Genomic DNA, 26,138 nt, shown 5'->3' on the forward strand with positions numbered 1-26,138 from the left:
GTCTCAGTACTGGCGGGCTGCCATTCTCGCACATGTTACTGTAGGCTGGGTCGGCCCCAAGATGGACAAACGAACGGCAATGGCCAGAGCTGACTCAATATGGCTAAAAGTGACAGCCACTTGGCTAAAAAGTGGGTAGGAGGAAAAAATTCACAAGAGCCAACCCTGACTGAGGTACCTCAGGAACCAGAGACATCAGCATTAGGATCCTACTTGCCATTGACATTGAGGCCACTCATGTATCTGCAGGTTGTACCTGATACAGTACATCCCAATATGCTTTTCTTGACAGTATCATCGACTGTATCAAGAACACCTTCAAGGCCCATGGCTTCTCTAGATGTTTAGCAGGGTCCTTATGCTGTCTTGAGTGCATCATAATTATCACACAAAGACATTACATCTTATTCCAAGATCAATTTTATTCACAGGACATTGTGTACGTAGATACCGGTACATAATTTTTCACAGAGGGCGCGTTTTGAATAGATGTGGACAGTTTTCTAAGCAAACTGCACTGCTATTAAAGACCAAATACATTGCAGAACGTTTTGGATGATCTTTCAGACTACATTAGGCCTATGCTTTGTCTTTTCTGCTGACAATTTCAGGGTCCTGGTGATTGAAATAGCTGTGAACATTGAGCAAAAGAAGGCCCCGCTATGGTCCAGTGGCTCGTACTCTCGACAAGACGCCAGGAGCTCCTACCCCTTCTTTGTCTAACGAGCCTTACTCCACACAGGGAAAAATGGACGAGTCAGAATGCTCAAATATAGCGCTGGTTGAGCGGTTCATCTGAGGTCTACAGAAAGATATAAGGAAAGACCAGGGTTAGAGTGTTAATAACCTATATCGTAGTTGATAACATACTAACCCAAATCTACATGTAAACAGTACATGATAGACTAATGTAGCACAACTTCTTTACTCAACCACACAAGCAAACAGATTTCACAAGCAGTTTATCCACAAATAAAGATTGTCAAAATAAAACTATTTGAGAGGGAACTGTCTTTTGAGGACGGAACTTATTTCTAAAAGTGGATATCTTCCAAATCGCTGAAACAGAAGACTAACATAGTTTTTTCACATAATTAAGTACAGCCCTTTTTAAAATCATTGTCCCTTTAGCAGACGGATGTCACTATAGTTACTTAACAACATATTCACAATCACATTATAAACAACAAGAATCCAACAGATCTGCTCTAACGGTAATGTACAAGCATAGTATTAAGAACAACACGATTCAAGTAATGGGCTCCTATGAACTTGATACATCTCTTACCCAATAAGACTGAGTTTTCATACGTCAGAAGAGCAGGCGTTACACACTGAAACTGCACTGACTGTCTCGTACAGAAGTATGTATGAAGAATGTATGTCAGAATGTATATCAGCCTAACAAGAATGTACAAAAACTTACAGAAGAAGAACACAGAAGAACAAAGGCCTCTACTAAGTCATGAAAAATGTAGACAAAACTAAGAAATGTATTTAGGATTTACTTGGAGTATCGCTACTTCAAGTAAGGTACACATTTTTTCTGATTTTTAGGACCCCTGGTATGCAAAAACATGTACACGTCTCCACAAAAGTGCTCCTCCCTATCATAAGCCAACCCGGTACAGACGAAAAATATGGGCCCTTAGCCTCAGCAGCATATTGAAGTTCAACATGCTAATTCAGGGCCTTCACAGATCTTTTCATATCAGCCCTGAATCAGCCTATTCAACAAAACATTCTGTTAAAGTTTAAATGTTTCAAGAATTGAGCACTGAAAGAGGAATTGTTTATACACATTAGCGTAGTCCTGGACACCCAGTGGCGATCAGAAAAAGAATCTGAATGGCACTACAACACTCTCAAGCCTTGGGAGGTTCATTTCACTGCCGACAGATATCTGTAAGAGCCTAATATCTGTACCAGGATGAGCAGACAAGGCCTAATTTTATGATGAATGGATGAATAACTGGACGGAATAAGTATTGGAATCTCTTTTTAAAACATCATTAAAGCAAAGCACTGTCATGGGTATAAACACTGCAAAAAGGTTTGACAAATTTCAAGGTTAAAACGCCCTGTCACAAAGCTTAAAGCTGACACATCATGGGCAGGGAAAGAAACTGGATGTTGTTTTTAACACTTGCGTTTGTGTCCCCTACCACCCACAGATTCTTAGCAAGAGACCAGAAGCATCACACCCATTTTTACGTGTCTGTAAGTACCATCCAGTAATGTATCCAAATTCGACAACGATGTAGGTGTTTTATCTTTGAATCTGGTCAGCAGTCTGCGTTGAATGCCGGGCACGGAACTGGGATGCCCTCTGGGCAAGAAGGTCCTTGTACTTATTTTGGTTTGAACGCACCTACAAGTAAGAAGTCAAAATAGAAACTCTTATAAAACTGTCAAAGTCCTCTAGGTGCACTTTAGATTGGTGAAGCGACTGATTTTTTAACCGAGTATGAATGCAGAGTGCTTGAGAGCACGTAGAGGAGCATACATTTGTTAAAACTGTAGAAATACATGTTTCTTTTGATAGGCACAAATCTGTCCACCCTCCAAATTTATCACTTACTTCAAAATGTTGCTCCAGGACCTCAAAATATTCATGCAGCGGCAGTGCACCGCTAAAGGATGCCTGGAATCCATCTTGGTTTTTACCCTTAAAGTAACCGCTCAGTCGGTTGACGAGCTCGTTGGCGAGTAGCCACATTGGTTCGAAGCTGTCACACTGAAGACGGTAGCGCTCTGAGAACAGAAAAGTTTATGATTTGATGACAGTTTTGGGGAGAACTTTATGACTGTTCTGTTGATTGCAGGTTATTGCACAGGAAAGTTTGAAAGATCACAGCAGAATCATCTGAACATCTCTTCTGTCTTACTGTTGCTTTTTCATTTCTGTTTTGGCTCAAAAAGGCAATCTAAACGTGTTTAATTTGAATTCCAATGTTTTTACTGACGACCCCATATCATCAGGAGAAGAAGATAATCGCAACTGGTGGGAAATTCCATTATCCTGCATTGGAGTGGAAATGGAAATGTCATGGCCTACATATTATTATTCACAGATCTTACGTGATATCTTTGATGCCAACATTGTGACCACAGGACCCCCATAGTACTGGAACCCCAAGGCATTGCCGGGACCATCAGCATAGTCACCAAGAAGATCTGAAAATACAATCAATAAACCTTGTTGTTACTTTTAACACAACTAATTTCTTGTGCGAATTGAATCTAAACTAGTGCACTGGCACCACACACTTTTTTTACCTTCGGTTGTCTAAGAGTAATAAATAGATAGACCAGTAAACTATGTCAACAAATGAGTGGTCATAAGATAAAAAAAATACCTATGATATCACTCTAGGCCATGGGACAAATCTCAAACTTGTTATCACTGAAAATATTGACTTGATAAGGCTCATTATTCAAAACACCTACCCAGCTTACAATGGTTCCTAAAAGATTGCCTTTTTAGGTCATGGTTTAGTTCTAGATTCGGTATCATAACTACAACCAGATCACGACAAATATTGAAGACGGGCGTAGCCAGGGCGCACTAGCAAAACTGACTACAGCTGACATCAAGTTAGGTGTAATATAGAACAGGTTTGCCTTTAGTTGGATTTTGTTCAAGTAGTTTGTGCCTTGATAAGCACACAATAACCAGATTTATCAACAGAAACATTGGTTGAGTATACAAATTCTTCGGTGTGTGACTTATCTGATATACAAGCATGCAGCTTCGCCAATGGATGGAAATAAATTGTTATCTCAGCCACATATCCTTCGCCAATGGATGGAAATAAATTGTTATCTCAGCCACATATGCGAACAGGAAGGAGTTCAAGGTGAAGTCCAACATACCAGTGTTAAAAGTTAAATCACTTTCTTTTGGTCACATTTGAGGAAGCTATGCAAAACACATACTTTTCAATGGATCTTCCATGGAGAGTTGGCAACATGTATGCACATTTTGAAGCATAACGCTATGAAATATAAGTTTTCATATCAAAACTCAAGGCACTGGATGACATTAGAATATACCTTCCATATCTAGTGAATAGAGACTTAGCTCACGACACCATCTCAAAGGATCCTCGGAAAAAGGTAAGAATTTTTTCTCCAGCTGTTACAGTAAAGACCAAAGTTTTGCCAAGAGGTGTGACAAGGTCACCAAAGCTGGTTATGCTTGAAATCATGTGAAAAAGTTATTTGCAATAAACTATGTGAACACAATATACACGCAATGTACACAAATTTGATTCGTGTACAGAACCCTGTAACTGAAGAGGATCTTTGGATTGCTGACAGTGGTGACCCCTGTTGCAGTCTGAAAAAATAGCATCGCAAAGCGAGCATAACCCCTCAGCCTATTAAGGTTGAAGGTGAGATAATGGTGAAGTTGGCTTAGTGGAGTGGCTAGTTTGCATATGGAAATTAAAATTGTGGAAACCTATTTTGAGGATGTGAGCGTGGCGGCCATATTGAATTTCGAATCGCGCTGATTTTCGAAAGGAACCTTCCCCTTACAAAACTGCATTAGGCCTACACTCACTAAAAATTGATTCCATCCTCCAAGCCGTTCTCCTCGAAATTGACGGAAAAAGATTTCAAGCACGTTGCCCTGGTGACTATATTGAGAATCAGAACGAGCCTGTTTTCGAAAGGAACCTTCCTCTAGTCACCCCCAACGTACATACCAACAAGAGGCCCAAGGGCCTGGCGCTCAGCTGAGTTAATATCATTAATATCTTCCCGGTGTTTAGTTCATTATGCATGAAAATGGCATGCTCCATGGAATTTGATATCCTTTTGCGTTCACTATACGGTACCAATGTTTTTGGTTGACATAATTATGCCACTGTTCATTCCTCAATCCTGACCATAATTCGGGTGAAATCATCGTATGAAAATATTTACCGAAACATGAAGTTTATGCCATGAATGAGGATACGAGACAAGACCACTAATGAATATTCATAGATTGGAGGGTCGAGGCCTATCAATTAGACGAGTGCATGTTTTTTACTCTCAAGTACATATTTGGAGAGGTATTGAAAAAATATTTGTTGTGGCAAGTCTACAGATATAAAGAAATTATTTGATGAAAAAATTAATTTCGAATTTTGCTAATTGGGTAATAGGGGGCGTGTTTTGAGTTTTTTCTGCCAGTTGGCTGAAAAGAGTGGAAATATCAAAGTCTGTCTAATTTGTCGATTATCAAAAAATTTCTGTGGTCAATCACCATTTTATTTTTCACCATTTACTTGCCCGACTGTCCGGAATAACATAATCTAAATTTCAGATTCACAACACCACGCGTTCTTTGATGCGTCGCGGTCAAACATTGACAATTTAACTGCTAAAAGGCTTAAAAAATCAATTGTGGTCTTGTCTCATACTCATTGTCATAGCCTCGTTTACAAGTACGAAGTATTTTCCCGCGAATATTCAAAACTGCTTGGCTCCTTGCCAGTTAAATAACATGTGACTATACACAAAATAGAAAACTTTGATGGAAATTGTAAATCATTTTTTTATCTATCAGGGGAAACAAGCTGATGATGATCAAATAAATCATTCATGAGAAATCGTTTTGTTGCTGAAGCTTGCATGACAAAGTTAATGCTAAACCTTTTCTTGTGCTCTACTGCGCCACCGTAGTTTTCTATTTAGACCAGCGATGACGTCATTTCTGGTGATTCCCAACGCTGTCCAATGAGCGCTTTTTAAAATGTGCCAGTATGCAATGTATTTTTTCAGCGCTGCCAGTTGCCGAACAGAATGCCGTAGCTCCCTCAATTTCCAATCAATTTTCATGGGAGTGACATTATTGTATTGCTTAGAATGTCTACTTTTTACTCATGAAAGAATCGTAGAACTAAAACATAATAGGCGAACAGAATCATGCCGATTCACTGCGCATACTGTGGGAATTCTCCACTTCAAAATACATCGGCGATGTCATCGCGAACAGAGCATGCAATTCCGATATCGTTTTCACAGAAATGTGGCCAAATTTTCAAGAACTAATTTCTGAATTTAGTCCCTAAAGACCTTATGACTACCACTGAAACGAACTAGTGATAATATCGCCTACCAGACTACTTTTTAAGCAGAAAATTGGGTACTTGAGTGTCATTGAGCTCCAAGATTATTGCACATGGCGTATTTCGTACGCCGCTAATAATGCACCTTCTCAATTAAAACCAAAATAATAAGGCCTTACATCGTTGATTGAATAGGAACACCACACAAAACACAATAAAGTGGGGGTACAATCGATTACGAAGCTGAAGTGAACAGTGATTTATTCCTGGAGCTACTGCTTTTGTTGTGTAGCTGCCATGTTTTGAGAACTGGCAAATAGGAGACTTCATTGATGGCTGACGTCATCGGGCGGGAATTTGAATCGGCAGAAATAATTCAAAGGCAGGTAGCGCCCTCTCCTGTTAAAATTTTGAACTTTTTCTCAATAAAATAGATTTTCAAGAATTTTATCTTAATATTAGAGCATATTTCGACTAATTCTGCTGCTCCTAGGCCGATATAGGCCAGTTTCCTTCATGCACTCTCGCTCGCAGGAAGTAGGTCGAATGGCGACAAATTTTGTTTTGAAAGTAGAGTTTGACCAGAAGTATCCAGAAATGCAAAATTGAAGTCTCTAGGTCTTACGGTTACAAAATGTGCACCATGGGTTTAACGGACGGATGGATGGATGGATGGATGGATGGATGGATGGACAGACGGACGCCACTGAACAACTTATTTGACAAGCTCGGCTGACTTAGTCAGCTGAGCTAAAAATGAATTTGATCGGACAAACGGTTCGCCTCGAAATTGACGGAAACCGATTTCAAGCAAGCCGCCCTAGTGGCCATATTGATAATCGGAACGCGCCCGTTTTCGAAAGGAGCCTCGCTCTAGTCACCCTCAACGTACATACCAAAAATTAATTTAATCAGATGGTTCTCCTCGAAATTGACGGAAACCGATTTCAAGCACGCCGCCCTGTGAGCATATTGACAATCAGAACGAGCCGGTTTTCAAAAGGAACCTTCCTCTAGTCATCCCCAACGCACATACCAAAAAAAATCATGATTTTAGCTAGCGTAATTCCTGAGATATAGCCGAAAGTAGTTTTTCGCATGAAGCGCCCCCTGGGGCCAAGTGTAGGTTGAAAACCGTCGAAACTGCCAAAACGCACAATGGTACCATAAAGACCTTCAAACCACCCAGAGATGAAATGCCCAGCATTTATGGTTACGGATATATGTTCCGGAAACCACTGATGGTCAATTTACGCTACTTGACCCCTGTGACCTTGAAAAGTAGGTCAAATCAAAAACCCGGGTATTATGTGATGTAGTCTCATGAGTACTGTCCTCAGTAAAAATATCATGATTCTAGCTAGCATAATTCATGAGATATAGCCAAAAGTAGTTTTTTGCATGAAGCGCCCCCTGGGACCAAGTGTAGGTCGAAAACCGTCAAAACTGCCAAAAGGCACAATGGTACCATAAGACCTTCAAACCACCCAGAGATGAAATGGCCAGCATTTATGGTTACGGATATATGTTCCGGAAACCACTGATGGTCAATTTACGCTACTTGACCCCTGTGACCTTGAAAAGTAGGTCAAATCAAAAACCCGGGTATTATGTGATGTAGTCTCATGAGTACTGTCCTCAGTAAAAATATCATGATTCTAGCTAGCATAATTCATGAGATATAGCCAAAAGTAGTTTTTTGCATGAAGCGCCCCCTGGGGCCAAGTGTAGGTCGAAAACCGTCAAAACTACCAAAAGGCACAATGGTACCATAAGACCTTCAAACCACCCAGAGATGAAATGGCCAGCATTTATGGTTACGGATATATGCTCTGGAAACGGACAGACGGACAGACAGACGGACAGACAGACGGCGAACGCCTCGACAATACCCCTCTAGCCTTTATGGGCTGAGGGGTAAAAACCATAGAGATGGGAGATCACCAGTGTATGGGCGGTTATTACCGCAAATAAAGACAAACCAAAGCAAAGACACTTGTGTAGCATATCAAGGACACGTAGATTGATACTCCTATGTGTGCCACATCAAAGACATCTGGAATGCATGTTTTGTTTTTGTTTGATACAGCATAGATAAAACTAGACCGCAACCTCTCTGGGATAGACAGTTGTTTTCATGAGCCATACACAGCACAGATAAGACATGACCGCAATACCTCTCTGGACCATACACCACGTCAAAGATAACGATGCGAAGTCAACAGGCGGCGCCACCGTCTTGGGAAAAGTAAAAACGATTTCGATAACTATAGGTTTTTGTTGATATAAGCGACTAGCGGGAAAATGCACATGTGTTGTTATGTCACTATTGCATCTATTCGTAGTAGACTGTCGTATTTTGAGATCCCCTTTCTTTTCAACATCATCAATCATACTAGCATATCATAACCATGGATAGAGATAAGTTAGAAAACTGTGTCAACCTCCTTCAACAAGTTGTTGGAATAATGGGGAGAGAGGTGGCGAATAACAACAACGTCAACAAGCATACGGCCGCCAGCAATCTACAGTGGCGCCGCCTGTTGACTTCGCATCGTTATCTTTGACGTGGTGTATGGTCTAGATGTCTTTGATGTGGCACACATAGGAGTATCAATTTACGTGTCCTTGATATGCTACACAAGTGTCTTTGCTTTGGTTTGTCTTTATTTGCGGTAATAACCGCCCAGGAGTATAAATCTACGTGTCCTTGATATGCTACACAAGTGTTTTTGCTTTGGTTTGTCTTTATTTGCGGTAATAACCGCCCATACCAGTGCCCATATGTAAACGGATACCTTCTCTGCAGAGCACACGTCATTTTATTATCAGTTCTACTATCTGACAGTCAGGGATGGTGCCTTTGTTTCTTTTCTGCGTTAAATATTGGCCATAATACTCTGGCAAGTCGAGCAGGTTCATCCAGTGATCCCCACAGCTTGGTCTTTAGCTCTACTGCCTCTGGCCAACTCTTTAGTCATGGCAGGGAAGTCAAGAAATCCTGCAGTATGTCGCTGAAATTTGGATGGCACTCCCGTACAGAATGTCAAGTCTTTTTTGAGTAGGCTCATCACCTCTGTTTCCATTTAAGGGAAATAAAAGGCTTCCATTCTGTCTAGGGGTCTGAGAGTATTCAACATATGGCTGTAATTTGCTCATCGCCAATCGAAGCAATCAGGATGGTGCATTGCACCATGGTCTCGGCCAGCCTCTCCTCTTCTTCCTTTCTCAGTTTCTTTAAGTCGGAGAATTACTCACTATCAGGTTGTTCACTCATTACAGGAATAGTCACAGACCAACCGGTTGATACAAGAACTATAGCGGTTTGATGATGGAGGAGACACAAGCAAAAACAGCTGACCAACGACTGTTGGATGCAGTAGATGAGGGGAAATTGAAAGATGTTAAACACGCAATCACCGCTGGTGGGGATGTGAACCAGAAAGACAAAGATGGTAAGCTACTTGTGCAAATAGCTATTAAAAACCTCATTCAAGCACTAAAAGACCAAGACCAGGCTACAACTCAAGATGCAAAGAAAGCAATTGTAATAGAATTAGTAGAGCATCATGCCAATGTCAATGAACAGGGTGTATATGATACAACTGCGTTAGGATATTTGCTAGCATGGCAATTAAATTCATTATACAATGAAAGGCAAAAACTGATTCTGCTTGATGTTGTTAGAGTGTTGTTAAATAATGGTGCTGATGTCAACATCAAGGATATTGGTGGTAAATCTCCTTGGCACAGAGCAGCTAAGACCCCTTCCATTGAACTTCTGAAGTTATTTTTTGAGAACCAGTCTGATGTAAATGTCAGGGGTACAGGTGATCAAACCGCACTTCATACTGCTGATGACACAGACATTGTTAGATTATTGATAGAAAACAAGGCTAATGTCCATGCTACAGACAAAGTAGGCAGAAGTCCACTCTCGTATGCGGCACAGAGACGTAACATTGATGTAGTCAGATTATTGATAGAAAACAAGGCTGATGTCAATGCTAAAGACATAGTAGGCAGAAGTCCACTCTCGTATGCGGTCGAGGAAGGTGACATTGATGTAGTCAGATTATTGATAGAAAACAAGGCTGATGTCCATGCTACAGACAAAATAGGCAGAAGTCCACTCTCGTATGCGTTACAGGGAGGTAACACTGATGTAGTCAGATTATTGATTGAAAACAAGGCTGATGTCCATGCTACAGACAATGCAGGCAGAAGTCCACTCTCGTATGCGGCACAGAGAGGTGACATTGATGTAGTCAGATTATTGATAGAAAACAAGGCTGATGTCCATGCTACAGACATTGCAGGCAGAAGTCCACTCTCGTATGCGGCACAGAGAGGTGACATTGATGTAGTCAGATTATTGATTGAAAACAAGGCTGATGTCCATGCTACAGAAAAAGCAGGCAGAAGTCCACTCTCGTATGCGGCACAGAGAGGTGACATTGATGTAGTCAGATTATTGATAGAAAACAAGGCTGATGTCCATGCTACAGATGATAAAGGCAGAAGTCCACTCTGGTATGCGTTACAGGGAGGTGACATTAATGTTGTCAGATTATTGATAGAAAACAAGGCTGATGTCAATGCTACAGACGATGAAGGCAGAAGTCCACTCTCGTGTGGGGTACAGAGAGGTGACATTAATGTTGTCAGATTATTGATAGAAAACAAGGCTGATGTCCATGCTACTGATGATAAAGGCAGAAGTCCACTCTCGTATGCGTTACAGAGAGGTAACATTGATGTAGTCAGATTATTGATTGAAAACAAGGCTGATGTCAATGCTAGAGACAAAGCAGGCAGAAGTCCACTCTCGTATGCGTTACAGGGAGGTAACATTGATGTAGTCAGATTATTGATAGAAAACAAGGCTGATGTCCATGCTACAGACAATGAAGGCAGAAGTTCACTCTCATACGCAGCAGAGAGAGGTCACATTGATGTAGTCAGATTATTGATAGAAAATAAGGCTGATGTCAATGCTACAGACAAAGAAGGCAAAAGTCCACTCCTGTATGCGTTACTTGAAGGTAACATTGATGAAGTCAGATTATTGATTGAAAACAAGGCTGATGTCCATGCTACAGACAAGGTAGGCAGAAGTCCACTCTCGTATGCGGCACAGAGAGGTGACATTGATGTAGTCAGATTATTGATAAAAAACAAAGCTGATGTCAATGTTACAGACGATGAAGGCAGAAGTCCACTCTCGTATGCGGCACAGAGAGGTTACATTGATGTAGTCAGATTATTGATAGAAAACAAGGCTGATGTCAATGCTACAGACAAAGTAGACAGAAGTCCACTCTCGTATGCAGTACAGAGAGGTGACATTGATGTAGTCAGATTATTGATAGAAAACAAGGCTGATGTCCATGCTTCAGACGATGAAGGCAGAAGTCCACTCTCGTATGCGTTACAGGGAGGTGACATTGATGTAGTGAGATTATTGATAGAAAACAAGGCTGATGTCCATGCTACAGACAAAGTAGGCAGAAGTCCACTCTCGTATGCGGCACAGAGAGGTAAAATTGATGTAGTCAGATTATTGATAGAAAACAAGGCTGATGTCCATGCTACAGACAAAGTAGGCAGAAGTCCACTCTCGTATGGGGCACAGGGAGGTAACATTGATGTAGTCAGATTATTGTTAGAAAACAAGGCTGATGGCCATGCTACAGACAAAGTAGGCAGAAGTCCACTCTCGTATGCGGCACAGAGACGTAACATTGATGTAGTCAGATTATTGATAGAAAACAAGGCTGATGTCCATGCTACCGACGAAGTAGGCAGAAGTCCACTCTCGTATGCGGCCGAGGAAGGTGACATTGATGTAGTCAGATTATTGATAGAAAACAAGGCTGATGTCCATGCTACAGACAATGAAGGCAGAAGTCCACTCTCGTATGCGTTACAGGGAGGCGACATTGATGTCGTCAGATTATTGATAGAAAACAAGGCTGATGTCCATGCTACAGACAATGAAGGCAGAAGTCCACTCTGGTATGCGTTACAGGGAGGTGACATTGATGTAGTCAGATTATTGATAGAAAACAAGGCTGATGTCCATGCTACAGATAATGAAGGCAGAAATCCACTCTTATATGCGGCACAGAGAGGTAACATTGATGTAGTCAGATTATTGATAGAAAACAAGGCTGATGTCAATGCTACAGATAATGAAGGCAGAAGTCCACTCTTATATGCGGCACAGAGAGGTAACATTGATGTAGTCAGATTATTGATAGAAAACAAGGCTGATGTCCATGCTACAGACAATGAAGGCAGAAGCCCACTCTCGTATGCGGCAGAGAGAGGTGACATTAATGTAGTCAGATTATTGATAGAAAACAAAGCTGATGTCAATGTTTCAGACAATAAAGGCAGAAGTCCACTCTCGTATGCGGCACAGAGAGGTGACATTGATGTAGTCAGATTTTTGATAGAAAACAAGGCTGATGTCCATGCTACAGACTTTGAAGGCAGAAGCCCACTCTCGTATGCGGCAGAGGAAGGTTACATTGATGTAGTCAGATTATTGATAGAAAACAAGGCTGATATCAATGTTACAGACAATGAAGGCAGAAGTCCACTCTGGAATGCGTTACGGGGAGGTGACATTGATGTTGTCAGATTATTGATAGAAAACAATGCTGATGTCCATGCTACAGACAATGAAGGCAGAAGTCCACTCTGGTATGAGTTACAGGGAGGTGACATTGATGTAGTCAGATTATTGATAGAAAACAAGGCTGATGTCAATGCTACAGACAAAGTAGGCAGAAGTCCACTCTCATATGCGGTACAGAGAGGTGACATTGATGTTGTCAGATTATTGATAGAAAACAAGGCTGATGTCAATGCTACAGACAGCGGAGGTCTCAAGCTACTTTGTCTTGCAACACAAAACAAAGAAATATTCGATGAACTGCTTAGATGTGGGGCAGAAATTGATGTCTCAGATCAAAGAGGTCTAAGTATCCTACACATTGGATTAGCGAGTGTTAGTGAGAGCTTATTGTATGTTCTTGTGGAAACTGTCAATGCTCCTGGAAGTTACAACAGGACAATGCTTTATGTCGCTGCAGCGCTTGGGCTCACTAAACACATGGCAGTCTTGCTCCGATATCGTGGAATAAATGTGAATGCCTGTGACATCTTCGGCATGACTTGTCTTCATTATGCAACAATAATAGGAAATGAAGACATAATCCGTAACCTTCTCAAGGCAGGGGCCGATATTGGAGCACTGGATACTGCAGGGAGGTCTGTTTTGCATATTGCAGCAATCTATGGACATTGCAAATTGATAGAAACTTTCACTCAAATTCAAAAGGACTTGCTTCCTCATGCAGGAGACAACCAAGGACGGAATTGCCTACACTATGCTGTAATCTACAGAAGAGATGAAGTAGTAAAACTACTTCTCAATGATCAACCAGATTCTCAAATTAATTCTATCAAGGACAATAAGGGAAAGAAGCCAATGGACTATCTGTACAAATTTGAGGAAAACACTTTGATATGGAAACTGTTTGGCAATCAATCTCCAGTTATCAAAATTATCAACGAATACACTGACCTCTCATGCCACAAGAGTGAAACAAATCTCTTAGAGGTATCAAAACAGTGTGGTATCGGCTCTGTCAAGACAATTTTAGGTTTTGATCTGACAACTTTTGCAAAACAAATCAAATCAAAAGTTGAAGAGGTGATCCGTGAAGCTATACCACAGTCTGGTGATGTTGAAGTCATTGGCTGTGGAAGTTCCTCTGAAGGTTCAAAACTTGGACTTCCAGATGAACTAGATTTCATGGTCAAACTATATTCAATTCAATACCAATATCTGGCTAGTGAGGGCTATGGAGAGATGGTAAGAGATAAAGAAAAGAATACAGAACTGAATACAGAAAATACACCATATGGTATATGGCTGTGGAATAGACTGATGATCTACTGGAGTGAACATCAGCATCAAAAGGAAGGTAAACATCAAAGAACTGATCATGAACCCGAGTTTCAGATGCCATTGCCTCCAGTGCGACACCCTGATCAAACAACTTGTACAACCTGGATCTGGTTATATAGTGATAGTATGTTCAAGGATTTGGCAGTTTCAATAGATTTTGTCCCTGCTATTGAAATTAAGGATTACGCCATGAAGCGCTTTATTGTTCCAAAAATACCACACAAAGAGAGCACCATCTCTAAAACTTTCACCACAGAGAAACTGAACCAACTTGGTCGCATATCCCATCCAACGATGGAGGTCGAGCTCCTACTCAACTTGGACCAATACTTGATGGATGTGTTCATAACAGCAAAGAGCCTACGAAAACCTGAGGTTTGTGGATTCAAGATGAAGAATGACAAAGATGAGACAGTTCCAATGGGCGAGTACATTACCAGCTACAGACTGAAAACTTCATTTATGCATTTCATAGAAGTGTTTAAATTTTCAAAGATGTCACTTGGCAAAATGGTGCTGATAGTCTATGAATATCTAGAGAAATGCCTCCAAAGGGGCAACCTTCCATCATTCTTTAAAGATGAATTGGAAAGACCAGTGAATGTGCTGGCTGGATCCAAGTTGAGTAAGGAAGGTAGCATTCTGGCAGCAACGAAAATGACAGAATTTGTAAGGTGTTTGTATGAAAGAGATTTCTCATCAGTTAAAGACTTGGATTTAAAAGAGGAGCAACTTGCAAGAAGAAAGTTTAGGGCCATTTTCAGATAGGAAGACAGAATGAACATGATGACTGGAGCCTGTCAAATTCAGTCTGCAATCTAGGCCATATCATATCCTTATCTGCTAAAACTCAGCCTCGTTGCTAAAACTCAGCCTCGTTTTGGTACCAATGCATGATAGTGCATTGGTACTGCAATGTACTACCTGTCTGATAGAGAGTAGCCAAATGATTATGTGTCACTAAAGTGTCCCCTGTGACCATACAGTTACCCACATCTGTTTCAATCTTGCTGATATTGGAGAATAGGTTACTCACTGACTGTTTATGATATTTATCCTCGAACATATTATCCTATTTAGCTCCAGTAGACAGATTAATAATCCTAAATAATCCTGAAGGGTGTGGCTGCCCTTTTTGGGCGTGTTCTGGGAGGCTTAAAGAGCCTTGAGGGTGAAAAATCCACTAGGCCTCTCTCTTGATATCTTGACTAATGGTATGCAAAATGTTGATTTCATATCTCAACTGGTCTCTGCTATATTATTGGTTATAGTCATGAGGGGCAGGGTTCTAAAATGCCAATCAACAGAAAAAAGCTGTCGTCTTAGCGTAGTCTCAGCCAATTAGCTCAGTATCTATGCACATTTTGGCACATAATGATGCCTTCTTTCAGATGCAAGCGGTCTGATGGCTTGAAATTAAAATAGTTCTGAGAAATCTTGAAATAAACAGTGGCTTGATAGATGGGGTCAAACATGCTGAGAGACACATGTTGGGTGCCATGTTCTGTGAGGCTTAGAGTTCAAGACAGTTGATGTATGATATCCATGGGTGCATAATGTCCTAAGGTACCAAAATATAGTCATCTTAAACTGAAATATACCACACATGATGTAAAATCAGTACTTTGTTGGTGCTCATTTTGCAAATCAGAGTTAAAAATCCAGGACATGACCTACTTCCTTGATGCACATTCTGTATACCCTGCACGAGTATGCATGTGTCAGTTTAGGCGTTGGTGTAGTGGTTGCTATGGCGAGGGCATTTTCACCATTAGTTAAGTTAGTTCATTGTAGAGTTTGAAGTAACTAGTACATATACCTAATTAATAATATATCCCAAATGTCCACTTATATTAGTTAGCATAGCCCCATAGGTTTATAATATTCATGAATTTTTTTATCTTTCACCCATGGGTGGATGGAGCCCATGTGGTCAGCATGAGTTAGTTGTCCAACAGACAACATGCTTGGGGTTGTTTCTTTTGGATTGCTATCCAGTCATCACGGATGCCTCTCTATCCCGGAATGGCTATATTGAGCGTGTCCTAATTAGAGTCTGGCCTGCATGTAAGCAGATATGCCACTCAGCGTAAACCAAACCGAGGCCATCAGATTATGCGGGAACTGATATCAATTACATATTCCTGGTCTGGATCGTAGACTGATTGGATGTTTTACTACAAAGAGAGCATCTTTACATTTTGAGGGTATTTGTACAGAGGTATACCTTGACATCAGAAGGACTCAATCCATTCAAAACTGCATCAGAGGGCATATGGAACAGGTACATAGTAACTCATATTGGCCTACGGAGGTCAAGTCAGAGGTTCCAGCTAATACTTGCCCCCCAGTTTATAGTAGATTAGAACAGGCAAAATGTGCAAACTTGTACTCTACACTGTACATCAGCTGATCAGAGCTTCCAACCTCTGCTGTATGAAGAAGATCTTATTAACTATCGAATATATCCAACCCATGACTCTTGGTATTTTTACACTTTTAGCGTCTTACCCAAGTGTAAGAAGATGATGATTGACCCAATTTAATCTGAGTATTAGCAAACAACATTTCAACCTGTGCTAGCGTCAGAACTATTTCTGTGAAGACAAAATAGTGCGGATATCTTACAGATCAAATCATCTTATCACAAGTGTTACTGCAAGTGTACCAACACTGTGGCAATATTTTGGACACTTTTTTTTAATCATCAGTATTATGGGAAGCAGTAAGGAAATCGCAGCAAACCGCTTCACATCGCAAGGTGCATTTCAGCCAATCCACTAGCAACATGTTTGCACCCTTCATACAGCCGAGAGGGTGCCACAAATAATCAGACTCTTGAAATTTGCCAAATGTGCAAACTTGGTCTAATGGTGACAACAGAGTGTACATGTTCACTCAGTACAATCGAAATTGGGACTTTGCTGTCTGTGTCAAGCTGTGGGCTCCATCCCAAATGCTTTTGAGGTTATCTTGACATCATTACCATATCATGACACGATATTTGAGCACAGTAGGTTTATGACACCTGAGTACAGTAGAACCTCACTACTAAGGACACCCTCGGGACTGACAAGTGTTGTCCTTAATAGAGAGGTGTCCTGATTAGAGAGGTCAAATTGAATGGAAAGAACCAATTTGGGACCAAAACTAGTGTCCTTAATAGAGTGGTTGTCCTTAATAGAGAGGTGTCCACTAAAGGAGGTTCTACTGTATATCAGTGTCTTTTGCTTGTAACAGAAAGTAGGAATCCAATGCTAGTAGCGAGGAATATTCTATAGTCCTCGACCAACTGTTCGAAACTAAGCAAATTACAAACTTGGTGTGAATTTATTAAACGTGGTGGCATTGCATTCATATCAGCCCATTAGATTCAACGTTAAGTTGAACGTAACCTAAATGTAAATGATGCTTCCTTTCTTGTGCCATTATTTTAGCCTATAAATAGCACCCTCTCTAATGATATGTTAGATGTAAATGATGTTTCAACTGGCTGAGTAATAATAGAAATGAGTGACAAATAATTTCTTGTTATGTTATGTTAAATGCTTATGATGCTGCTTCTAATTTTTCTGTAATTATAAATGTATGATAAATATTCCATATTATGTTGTGTTAGACTGATACAAATGATGAAGCATCAACTGTTTGAGAAATCATACCAGTGTATGATAAATATTCCATATTATGTTGTGTTAGACTGATACAAATGATGAAGCATCAACTGTTGGAGAAATCATACCAGTGTATGATAAATATTTCATGTTATGTTGTGTTAGACTGATATAAATGATGATGCTTCGACTGTTGGAGAAATCATACAAGTGTATGATAAATATTTCATGTTATGTTGTGTTAGACTAATATAAATTATGAAGCTTCAACTGTTTGAGTAATCATACCAGTTTATGATAAATATTTCATGTTATGTTGTGTTAGACTGATATAAATGATGAAGCATCAACTATTTGAGTAATCATACCAGTGTATGATAAATATTTTATGTTATGTTGTGTTAGACTGATATAAATGATGAAGCTTCAACTGTTTGAGTAATCATACCAGTGTATGATAAATATTTCATGTTATGTTGTGTTAGACTGATACAAATGATGAAGCATCACTTGTTTGAGTAATCATACCACTGTATGATAAATATTTCATGTTATGTTGTGTTAGACTGATATAAATGATGAAGCTTCAACTGTTTGAGTAATCATATCAGTGTATGATAGATATTCCATATTATGTTGTATTAGACTGATATAAATGATGAAGCTTCAACTGTTTGAGTAATCATACCAGTGTATGATAAATATTTCATGTTATGTTGTGTTAGACTGATACAAATGATGAAGCTTCAACTGTTTGAATAATCATTCCAGTGTATGATAAATATTCCATATTATGTTGTGTTAGACTGATACAAATGATGAAGCATCAACTGTTTGAGAAATCATACCAGTGTACATGTATGATAAATATTTCATATCATGTTGTGTTAGACTGATATAAATGATGATGCATCAACTGTTTGAGTAATCATACCAGTGTATGATAAATATTTTATGTTATGTTGTGTTAGACTGATATAAATGATGAAGCATCAACTGTTTGAGTAATCATACCAGTGTATGATAAATACTTGATGTTATGTTGTGTTAGACTGATATAAATGATGATGCTTCTACTGTTTGAGTAATCATACCAGTGTATGATAAATATTTCATATCATGTTGTGTTAGACTGATACAAATGATGAAGCATCAACTGTTTGAGAAATCATACCAGTGTATGATAAATATTTCATGTTATGTTGTGTTAGACTGATACAAATGATGAAGCATCAACTGTTTGAGTAATCATACCAGTGTATGATAAATATTTCATGTTATGTTGTGTTAGACTGATATAAATGATGAAGCTTTAACTGTTTGAGTAATCATACCAGTGTATGATAAATATTTCATGTTATGTTGTGTTAGACTGATACAAATGATGAAGCTTCAACTGTTTGAGTAATCATACCAGTGTATGATAAATATTCCATATTATGTTGTGTTAGACTGATACAAATGATGAAGCATCAACTGTTTGAGTAATCATACCAGTGTATGATAAATATTTCATATCATGTTGTGTTAGACTGATACAAATGATGAAGCATCAACTGTTTGAGAAATCATACCAGTGTATGATAAATATTTCATGTTATGTTGTGTTAGACTGATACAAATGATGAAGCATCAACTGTTTGAGTAATCATACCAGTGTATGATAAATATTTCATGTTATGTTGTGTTAGACTGATATAAATGATGAAGCTTCAACTGTTTGAGTAATCATACCAGTGTATGATAAATATTTCATGTTATGTTGTGTTAGACTGATACAAATGATGAAGCTTCAACTGTTTGAGTAATCATACCAGTGTATGATAAATATTCCATATTATGTTGTGTTAGACTGATATAAATGATGAAGCTTCAACTGTTTGAGAAATCATACCAGTGTATGATAAATATTCCATATTATGTTGTGTTAGACTGATATAAATGATGAAGCATCAACTGTTTGAGTAATCATACCACTGTATGATAAATATTTCCATATAATGTTTTGTAAGATACCAATGAATGATCAATAATTTCATGCTCTGTTACATTAAATGTAAATGATGATGATGATGGTCTTTTTGGGTAATGATATTTTGATGCGTGTAAAGTTTGTAGACTTGCCACCACAGCGGGGAAATGAATTTGTTTTGCCTTGGGCTGTTTGAAATATAGAATATACGATCCACGTAATGTCATTCCCTATTACAAGTGTAAACAATGATTTTATGCTGTTTGAATTATCATATATGTGATAAATTCTTATGCTGTTTGAGTTATGATATTGATAAGCTAGGAAGTCTTTGTGGAGACCTGTTCACAATGAAGCTTTTGTGCCTTGATACAGATCCTGGTTATCATAAGTGACAGGTGCTGCAGAAAAGGCACCATTATTATAGTCCATTGATAAATGTTATGTCCGCATCATTTGGGGCTCTGGAGGGCGAATTACTGGTCAGATTTCTTTGAAGTTTGGTTTTTATTGGTTTTCACCTCAAAACCAAACACGATTTTTTACCTTAGTTACGATTTTTTTTGTATTTATTTGTGCACACTGATGTCCGCCCTGTACGGTTTATTTCTAGACCAATCTGTATGAAATATATTAAGGTTATTATTTTTTGTGTTCATCTGACATAAAATTTATGAGTGGACTAGTATAGGAATTGCGTAAAAAATCAATGAAATTTCAATTCCCCTGTATTAAAACGATAACTTTGCTGTTGTTTGTGTAACTGTAATCGATAAATGATCCCAAGTAGGCCTATTGTTTTACATGACCCATAAACAATAATGCCTGTGCTAAACATGCTAAATGAAATATCATATGAAATAATATTCTATGTTGCACTTACTGTACATGGGAATGTTACCCTCTTTGTTTCATCAGACATGATCTGAACAGGGATCGAACTCAGAACCTCAGAGGTGATAGGCACTGGTGATAAATTTGAACAACAGTCTTATACTGCTATGCCAATCTGTCAGCCGATATATGCCCACAAACAGAAATAGAAATACAATCCATATAAGCCTATGTATTAAATGGATGATCCTCTAAGCAACTGAACACTGACTTTCAATATTTTTTATTACGCGGAACATTTTCAATATTGTCATGGTTTATATTAAGAAACTCTGTCAAACTTTGAAAAATAAATTGTAATGTGATTAATATAGAAAAGTTTTTTTATTTCCTATGTTATTGTTATGAAATGAGATGTAATCAATGCATATGCCCCAATCACAAGCTTTGCAGGCAGAAGGGATGTCATCTGAAAACCTGAGCCCACTGTCAGATTGAATGTTGGTATATTCTCAACAGGGAAAACATCACCAAAGTCGACCAGTGACTGATTCGGGTCATGGTCAGGACATGATCCAATCTTTCTTACCTGGGGAGAGATCATTGACGTTTATAGCCCTAGTCACAAGTTTGTAAGGAGACGGAAAGTCATCTGCCGAGCCCTGGGGTTTGTTGTCTGCTGTGACCAGACAAATCATGGTCCATTCTTACCTGGGAACAGGTCATTGAGGTTGACCGGTGGTTTATTTGTATCAATGGTCACTTTGTAGTTGGCATTCTTGATCGGAGCACACGCCTTCATCACAAGTTTTGCAGGCAGACGGAAGGTTGTCTGTGAAACTCTTGGCGCACCTGAAAGTGAAATAACATCATTAAGAAATGAAAAGTTTAAGATGTAAACAGTTTTGTTGATAATGATGATGTCAACACTTGATTTGAGGAAGCCAGAGCCAGAGACAATTGGAACATTGATTTATTTTTCACATGACCGATAACAAATTTGGTTTATAAAACCAAACAATGCCATGTCACATTAGTTTAACATCATGAAGAGAACAAGAACAGACTGTAAGGCATCATCATCAAATTTAGCACCTGGCTGCATGTGAATTTGGTAGCCCGAGCCCCGACTTCATTGGCAACCTGACTGACAGCAAGAAGACGATGTCAACTTCTCACTAATTTCTTTTACTACAACTGATTGAGAAAATTTTCCCTGATGTTTAAGGTGGATGTATAAACTTTCTCAACCGAATTTCTCGAAGCGCTAAATGGCCTTATGGAATTTCGAGCTCTTGAAATCTTTACATAGTTGTCTTTGATGTAGAAAGTCGCTGAGATTTCACATGGGGTGTTTGGACCTGCAAACGGATGGACGAACTCAGTGAATAAGAATATGCATTGAAATAAATGTCTGTTATCTTAGGAAGTCGATCAGATATCCAAAGAACTGACTGAATTGTTTTCAAAACCATTTGACTAAAACAGACCGACTTTTCAACTAACCCACTTTACGACGGACACTATGATTCATGGGGTAACGTCATTGCTATGAATGTTTGGGCCTGATTACCACCCAGAAATACTGACAAATCAGTTCAGAGCAAGAAGACATAGCTAATCCATTCACTTTTTTCCAGCTTGCAATCAACAACTTTCCTGATAATTTCACACTGATCAATATTTTATGGAGAAAATTTCACCGAAATGAATGACTTACTTATTGTGTTGAATGTAAATGAGCTCTCATTGACTGTCAGTGGTGGGGGGACATGGATGCTGACGACAACATTGGAGACGTGGGCCTTGGCTTTTATCATCACCTGAAGAGATGACGGAGACAATGATAATGGTGAGTAAATGTTAGATTTTCTATCATATCAAGTCTGCATTCAAATGGACAAGAAGGGGAATGGATGTATTGAAATGGAGTATAAAATCCCAGATGACCATAATGGGTAAACAGGGCTCCCAAAAAAACGAACAGTCACATTATTTTCAATGAAACGGCCAAGGGCCATTGTGCTCACTGTATACATCTTTAGTAGACAGTAACATGCTTAGTTTACCATGTTTACACATACCCAACACTAATAGGCAATTTATTTCATTTGACCGCTCTGACCTTGAAAAGCAAATTTTAGAGTTTGACCTCAGTGACCTTGAAAAGAACGCAATATCGACCTTAAGTTTTGTCAAAACGTACAAATGCCTAATAAGTGTCTTCATACCACATTTAAAGACTGTACAACAAATAATGACAAAACGTGCCACTATCAGTGAAATTTGAGAGTTTGACCTCTGTGACCTTGACAAGTAGGTCAAATCAAAAACCCGTACGATATGTTCTGTATCCTTGCTAGGGGTACCCACAATGAAAGTTTTAGCAAAAACAAATCGGTAATACATGAGTTATCACACTTTTTAAGTTTTTGGTTTTAGCCCCCTGGTGGCCAGGTGAAGAATCAGATCGGACCGAAATTCGCTGTCGGAGGTCATGTGACCTAGGTCATAATGTGTACAAAGTTTCAGCTCATAGCACAAGCGGTTAAGAAACGTGCCACACAGGATACGGACGACGGACGCCGGACGACGACGACGACACAGGGCTATGGTAGAGACTCCCCTGACGGTGAGCCAACAACCCTTGGAGTCCAAGCACTTGTACCAGAGTCGATGGTGGTTCTTTCTTTAGGAAAAATGAGACCTAAGATTATGATTTGGTCCAGAAGTTGCAGCTCCAGAGCCAATCTGTAAGGCGAAGTCAGGAGAAAGTTGCAATTCCTCTTTCAGCTCAAAACACTCCAAACTTTGCTTCACAAAGGTGACTCTGGAGCTTTATTTTCTTGACTGAGTGCTGTACCAGCAGTATTTCAACTACTCCCCTCAAACTGAAGTGAAAGAAAAGTTGGCTTTTCTTAGTTCACTCTCAAATGATTGGCAGTTTCATGCTAAGCATTACAGATTCCCAGAGTTGTTTCTGGGACGTCAACAAAAAGTTTCATATCTTACTGTGACTGTGAGGGATGGAATCACATCTTCGTCTTGAATGATGTCACCCTGAGCTCTCTGAAACAGACGTTGCAAGATCATAGAAGAAGAAGGTTGAATATGTAGGTTAACTGTTTTCAGTTAGGCACACAACACTGAGGAAATGCAATGTCATCCCCCCTCCCCCTCCAAGGCTCTGACATCAGACTCAATCAGAGCTCAAACGTGAGCAAGAGTTGGAACGGTTTCGGGTAAATGGCCTGAAAAAAGTGATTAAGAGGAGCATGAACGCGAACCATATACTATCTATTAAGACCGACAATCATTACAATGGGTGACTTTAAGTTGGTGACGAAACCGGTATGGATTTCATCATTGTTGGTACTAAAATTCTCTTTCTTGTCATTTTGTGTCTGAAATTGAAATGATTAATTTTGTGAAGAGCTTGAACTGTGTCGTGAGTTATTATCTTGCAAATCAATGAAAACATGGAACAGGAACTCATTGTTAGATTTGAAGCATGCAAAGAATCACAGTCAGAATCCCTACAATGAAATCATTACTTGCAGTTTCAGCAAAATCACTTCAGCACCACTTTTACTTGCCCCCAAAATGTTGTCACAAATAAAAAATCAAGCTTTGGATTTGACCCCCAGCCTACACTATTCACCAAGCTAAAAGTTTCCGAAACAAAATTTGTCAAGATATGTTGCAATACCTACTGATACTCATAGGCCATGAGGCCTACATGTCAGCGACAGTATAATAAATCTCGGAGTTGGGCGGAGAGCACTGAGGAACGCATTTCAGCTTACTCCTTCGGTCGAATGACATGATTTTTCCAATGTGTGTTACTGTCACTGCTATCTTGCGGCTGCCCCACCGAAACCAGGAATATTTGGGGATCTTCCCGAGTTTTTTAAGTGTTTTTTGATCAGATAGTGGTGATTCTGTGACAACTCCATGGTAAACCACCCCGTGTTCATTTCCGAGTCAGCCGTGGATCGCGCATCTATCTGTCTTCGGTCATATGGATATGTGTTCGGTGAGAAGTCTCGGGGAATGCGACCATCAGCAGACCTTGGGCTAACTTGACGTCTCGGGGTAGTGACAGTGGGTGTTCAAAGAAATACTCAATTGCCAACGCCCGTACCAGTACAACCCATCCGTAATATGTAAAGAGCAATCTCTAGTGAACTCACACAACTGTTTGACATGGGGAGCCCCCCAAACTCCCGTCCTTCTGACATATATAGCCAGTACATTGGGGGATGAGTCCCCCAAACCCCCTCCCCCGTTCTCTAAAAGTGACAGGTTTTAGTCAGTACATTGGGGGGAAGCCCCCCCCCCCCACCCCCCACCCCCCCTATTGGACTCTAAAAATAGAATTCCTTGGAGACGCTGAACAATAAGGCCCCATAAAGAAATAGTCCCCGCCCCGGTAGCTGTCTCATATCTGCTGGAAGAAGCAGCTCTTTGTGGTGAAATAATAATTGAATGCATGTCATGACACCCAGGAGCTTTTTCTCATTTTTGAAACAGTTGCATGGTTGGAATGAATTTCCAAATCTGTCCGTCAAATCTCTATGCAATGAAAATTGAAATGTCACAACTGTCTCCACCGACGTTGTCCTGTATGTCCTAGCAGACGATTTTTAAATAAATGATGTGATTGATATACTTGTAGATTGGAATGAATTATTTCTTCAATGATATGAAAATTTAAAACCCTCTGACATGCCTGAGTACAAAAATGCAGAGGCAAGACACACCATGCATGTCATGACACCCAGGAGCTTTTTCTCATTTCTGAAACAGTTTAGCGCATGGTTGGAATGAATTTCCAAATCAGTCCGTCAAATCTCTATCCAAATGGAACATGACCACTCTATATTTGTGCAGTAGTGTTAAAACTGACTTTTTTGAAGTAAAGTACGTAAATCGAGAAGAAGAGGACGTTTACTTCGTCTGCAATGAAATGTCACAACTGTCTCCGCCGACGTTGTTGTCCTGTATGTTCTAGCAGACGATTTTTAGATACACTTCAAGACAGTGGCGCCGGTGTGAATAAATCTACTTGCGTGTTTGGTCAATGGCTCATGACGTCATGAAATAATTGCGTCAACAACGGGAATCATGGTAACTGTGGTTGCGGTGCGTCGTGAAAGCAGGATCGGCAAGCGCGGCCCGTATGGAATGCAACAAACTGTACCGGAACCGGACCTGTCATGGGTCTGCACAAATTTTTTCAGATTCGATGGACATGATGGATATATGAATTTTGTTTACACTTTATACACACGTAACCATTACACTCACTACGTTGTGTGAGTTAATATGTAAAGAGCAATCTCTAGTGAACTCACACAACTGTCCTTCTGACATATATAGCCAGTACATTGGGGGATGAGTCCCCGAAACCCCCTCCCCCGTTCTCTGAAAGTGACAGGTTTTAGTCAGTACATTGGGGGGAAGCCCCCCCCCCCCATTGGACTCTAAAAATAGAATTCCTTGGAGACGCTGAACAATAAGGCCCCATAAAGAAATAGTCCCCGGCCCGGTAGCTGTCTCATATCTGCGGACAGTTGCATGGTAATTGGAATGAATTTCCAAATCAGTCCGTCAAATCTCTATCCAAATGGAACTTTAAGACCACTCTATATTTGTGCAGTAGTGTTAAA

At 39.7% G+C, this 26,138-nt stretch overlaps 2 protein-coding genes across 3 annotated transcripts; one reads left to right on the forward strand and one right to left on the reverse strand.

Annotated features, from left to right (window-relative positions):
- Positions 1-449: 449 nt before the first annotated feature.
- On the reverse strand, positions 450-24,419 carry LOC135499684 (protein PTHB1-like). 2 transcript variants are annotated; one of them, XM_064790603.1, is made up of 8 exons: positions 24,180-24,419; positions 23,479-23,535; positions 22,187-22,289; positions 21,775-21,827; positions 21,178-21,318; positions 3,082-3,177; positions 2,582-2,754; positions 450-2,371 (listed from the first exon to the last, which is right to left on the reverse strand). In XM_064790603.1, exons 5-8 carry the CDS (start codon positions 21,266-21,268, stop codon positions 2,270-2,272), a joined length of 462 nt encoding a protein of 153 aa, XP_064646673.1. In that variant the 5' UTR covers positions 21,269-21,318; positions 21,775-21,827; positions 22,187-22,289; positions 23,479-23,535; positions 24,180-24,419; the 3' UTR covers positions 450-2,269. The 2 variants fall into 2 exon arrangements, with proteins under 2 accessions (XP_064646673.1, XP_064646674.1); XM_064790604.1 differs by lacking the exons at positions 21,775-21,827; positions 22,187-22,289; positions 23,479-23,535; positions 24,180-24,419 and having other exon boundaries at positions 21,178-21,588.
- On the forward strand, positions 3,584-20,828 carry LOC135499504 (serine/threonine-protein phosphatase 6 regulatory ankyrin repeat subunit B-like). The gene is made up of 2 exons (XM_064790295.1): positions 3,584-4,119; positions 9,345-20,828. The coding sequence occupies exon 2, from the start codon at positions 9,391-9,393 to the stop codon at positions 14,812-14,814; it is 5,424 nt and encodes a 1,807-aa protein (XP_064646365.1). The 5' UTR covers positions 3,584-4,119; positions 9,345-9,390; the 3' UTR covers positions 14,815-20,828.
- Positions 24,420-26,138: the final 1,719 nt, after the last annotated feature.

The sequence above is a fragment of the Lineus longissimus genome, chromosome 15, assembly GCF_910592395.1.
Source record: "Lineus longissimus chromosome 15, tnLinLong1.2, whole genome shotgun sequence".
Lineage (NCBI taxonomy): Eukaryota > Metazoa > Nemertea > Pilidiophora > Heteronemertea > Lineidae > Lineus > Lineus longissimus.

Coding starts and splice junctions, on each gene's coding strand:
- LOC135499504 (XM_064790295.1), top strand. CDS start 9,391: ATGATGGAGGAGACACAAGCAAAAACAGCTGACCAACGACTGTTGGAT.
- LOC135499684 (XM_064790603.1), bottom strand. CDS start 21,268: ATGAAGGCGTGTGCTCCGATCAAGAATGCCAACTACAAAGTGACCATT. Junction 3,178..21,177: donor CCTCAATGACCTGTTCCCAG/GTAAGAATGGAC, acceptor TTGTATTTTCAG/ATCTTCTTGGTGACTATGCT. Junction 2,755..3,081: donor GTTGGCATCAAAGATATCAC/GTAAGATCTGTG, acceptor TTCTGTTCTCAG/AGCGCTACCGTCTTCAGTGT.